We start from the raw sequence: 3,026 nt of genomic DNA on the forward strand, positions 1-3,026 counted from the left end.
GAATTTGGAATTTATAAGGAAATATTAGGTTTTTAACACATATTGCGCAGCCGTGATTTCGAGTGTGAAAACGTCATATTTCTTCTCGGTGTCTGTAAGACAGCGACTACAGTATGCTATTACAGAACGCGCACCGTCTTTTTCTTCCTGGAGGAGGGTTCCCGCAATGCCCACGCACACTGGAAATCTAATGAAACGCCCTCCCTTACGGTTATGCAACCCGGAATTATACCTGGAAGAGCAGCTCGCGAGAAGCGTAGTGTTTCCAACTCTTGAATTTAGCCACAGATACACGCGAGAGGATGGGGATCTTGTTTTCCTCTTGATTTGATTTTAACGGAGAACAAGTTTATTTTTTAGAATATTTCTGGTAATAAAACAAGTGTTATTAACATTTATACTTGAGTTTTTATTATTATTATTTTACCACTTCCGAACGAATATGTGAAGAAAGGAGGTATCACGGATTTCGTTATCGCTCAGATATTTGACACCTCCCAGACGAAAAATTAGCATTATGACTAATTGTGTTATATATTTCAGAAAATGAAGCCCCTTCCGATAGCCTAAAGTTATCCTGTAATCAAGGAGTCCTGGATACAATTCCCACTGGTGGTCCACCACTCTAGATCATAAGTTCTGTTTTCATTAATGTATGTATAAATTGAACTGAAAATTTTTCTTACAAATTTACGTGTGCTCGGAACAATCCTTGAAAGGCAAAAGTAAAATGACGTGGAAGTTGTGATTGGTTTTTACATCACTCGCGCTAATGCGGACACCGAGCTCCAGTACTGCAGTTATTCCTTTCGAGATATTTTTCTCGTTGGTCCTGCCACCGTAGATAAGTCCAAAGAAAGGATTCTGACCTTCCCGTTCAGTGTGCCTATGCCTGTCACGCTGGTCTTTTCCCACTGTATCCTATTTGCACCCATTACAGATTTTTTTTCATTTTGTAATAACGCTTTCGGCATTTTTTCTTCAGAGTTATTCTTTATGTTTTCAAATTTTTGGCGACATCTGTTTTGGAAAAAGTTCCACGAAGTTGGATTTAAGTGTAAATGCATCTGAACATACAGTGTAGAGTGGGATTCGAACGACAAATATGAGCTCCCGTCACGAATCGAACCAGGGCTCCTTTGATTATGTTTTCCTTCCACGTTTATTAAATTTTGCTTTCGTATTGCTTTCGTATTAGTTCTTTTCCCGTTTTTTTTAATTTGCATTGTTCGAGCTTAATATTATTTGCCGTGATAACTTTCTCTCTTAATCTGCTTATTCGAATACTTTTGTACTTTGTTTTTCCTTTTCTCGATTTTTCCTTCGCACTCATTACAGATTTCGGTATCGCGCTTTTCCATATTTTCGGTACATTAATTGTCTTGTGTATAATTCCTTTGACTATTTTTAATTTGCCCTTAGTCAGAATCCAGAAAATTTATTAGCAAATGTTTCCCGTGTAAATACGTCTTATTGTATGGTGGTGTAAAATTGATGCCAGCTTGTTCTTGCGATAATGGTTTTAAAAGTGCAAGGGTCTCATTTATTAACCATGGTGGGAAGGGGGGGGAGGGGTGCCAGAAACCTTCCAGACGAAATATGCTTGAAACGAAAAGTAGGTGCACCATTCGACCGTAGTCTTCCATCAGCAGGTGGAGTGCTGAGAAGGCTACCTGTGAGCGAGGGGGAGGGGGTGGCGAGTAACACTGCTACAGCGAGTCGCTGTAAATGATTTAATCGTCTGTGCTGGGTGAAACCGGTTCTTGGTGTTCCTATACTTTTCCGATACATTTCTGCCAATCTTTTTAGCGAAGCGAGGCCATATGTTCCAGATTCGAACTCTGGTCAGGCATGGATGTATCATTGAGTTTGTCCCGTCACCATTTTAAAAATTGATAATTCGTCCGTATTATGGCGATTAACTCAAGAGGCAGAAGACTGATGTAAAATAACCGAAATAGAAATTGATGCATTTGCGCCTGATGCTAGCGTAACGACGAAGTTAACTCCTTATATTTAGTTCGTTCAATATTGTGATTGGCACTCCACCTATAACTCCTGCAAAGTAGCAGTGTGAAATGTGTCGATGTCTGCGTGAAGATAGACGATAGTACTGTCTACCGCCACCAGATGGTGTTGCTGCTTCCCATAGGTAGCGCATAGCAGCAGCATTTGTTCCGTTCTGCCAGTACCTATATCTAATCTGTGTGCCGGTACGCTGGTGGACAGCGATCCGACAACATGGAAGCAGACACGTATGGGCAACGGTGGACAGTGTGGTTTCTCTGGAGGGAAGGAGTGACTGCTTCAGACATCCACAAGAGGTTAGTAGCCATATGTGGGGAGACAGCACCAAGTCGCAGATCCGTGTTTCGGTGGGTAGCAGAGTTCAAAGACGGCAGGGACTGTGCGGAAAAACGCAAAAGCACTGGGCTTCCAGCAACTGCACGCAAAGCAAACAATGCCCACTTGATAATGACGAACAGACGCATGACGTTTGATGAACTACAGACGGCAACAGGTTTATCACGGGGAACTCTCCACACTATCATCCATGAGGATTTGAAGATGAAGAAGGTGTGTGCCCAATGGGTGCTCCATTCCCTCACCACGGCGCAGAAACAGCAGCGTGTGGAGATATGCGAACAGTTGGTGCAACAGTACAGTGCAGATCCAGCGGAGTTCTTTGAGCGTATGGTCACCGTCGACGAGTCATGGTTCTTCCACGATACTCCAGAATAAGAACGCCAGTCTATGGAGTGGATGCATACTGGGAGCCCTCGTCCCAAGAAGTCACGGCCGGTACTATTCGTGAACAACAAATGGCGATTGTGTTCTGGGATCAGGAAGGGATACTTCTGGTGGACTGGCTCCTTCCCAATACGACCATCAACAGTGATCGGTACTGCAGTTCACTGCTCCAACTCCGCCGACGCATTCAACAACGCCGCCATGGATAGTGGGGACGTGGCGTTCTTCTCCAACAAGACAATGCGCTCCCACATGCCAGTCGCCAGACCATGGCC

General features: G+C 43.7%; 1 protein-coding gene across 1 annotated transcript; it reads left to right on the forward strand.

The window, feature by feature from the left end:
* Positions 1–2,241: 2,241 nt before the first annotated feature.
* On the forward strand, positions 2,242–2,742 carry LOC145982949 (protein GVQW3-like). The gene has a single exon (XM_083116240.1). The coding sequence runs from the start codon at positions 2,242–2,244 to the stop codon at positions 2,740–2,742; it is 501 nt and encodes a 166-aa protein (XP_082972366.1).
* The last annotated feature ends 284 nt before the right edge of the window (positions 2,743–3,026 follow it).

The sequence above is a fragment of the Lepisma saccharinum genome, chromosome 2 (genome assembly GCF_977018435.1).
Source record: "Lepisma saccharinum chromosome 2, izLepSacc3.1, whole genome shotgun sequence".
In the NCBI taxonomy this organism is placed as follows: Eukaryota; Metazoa; Arthropoda; class Insecta; order Zygentoma; family Lepismatidae; genus Lepisma; species Lepisma saccharinum.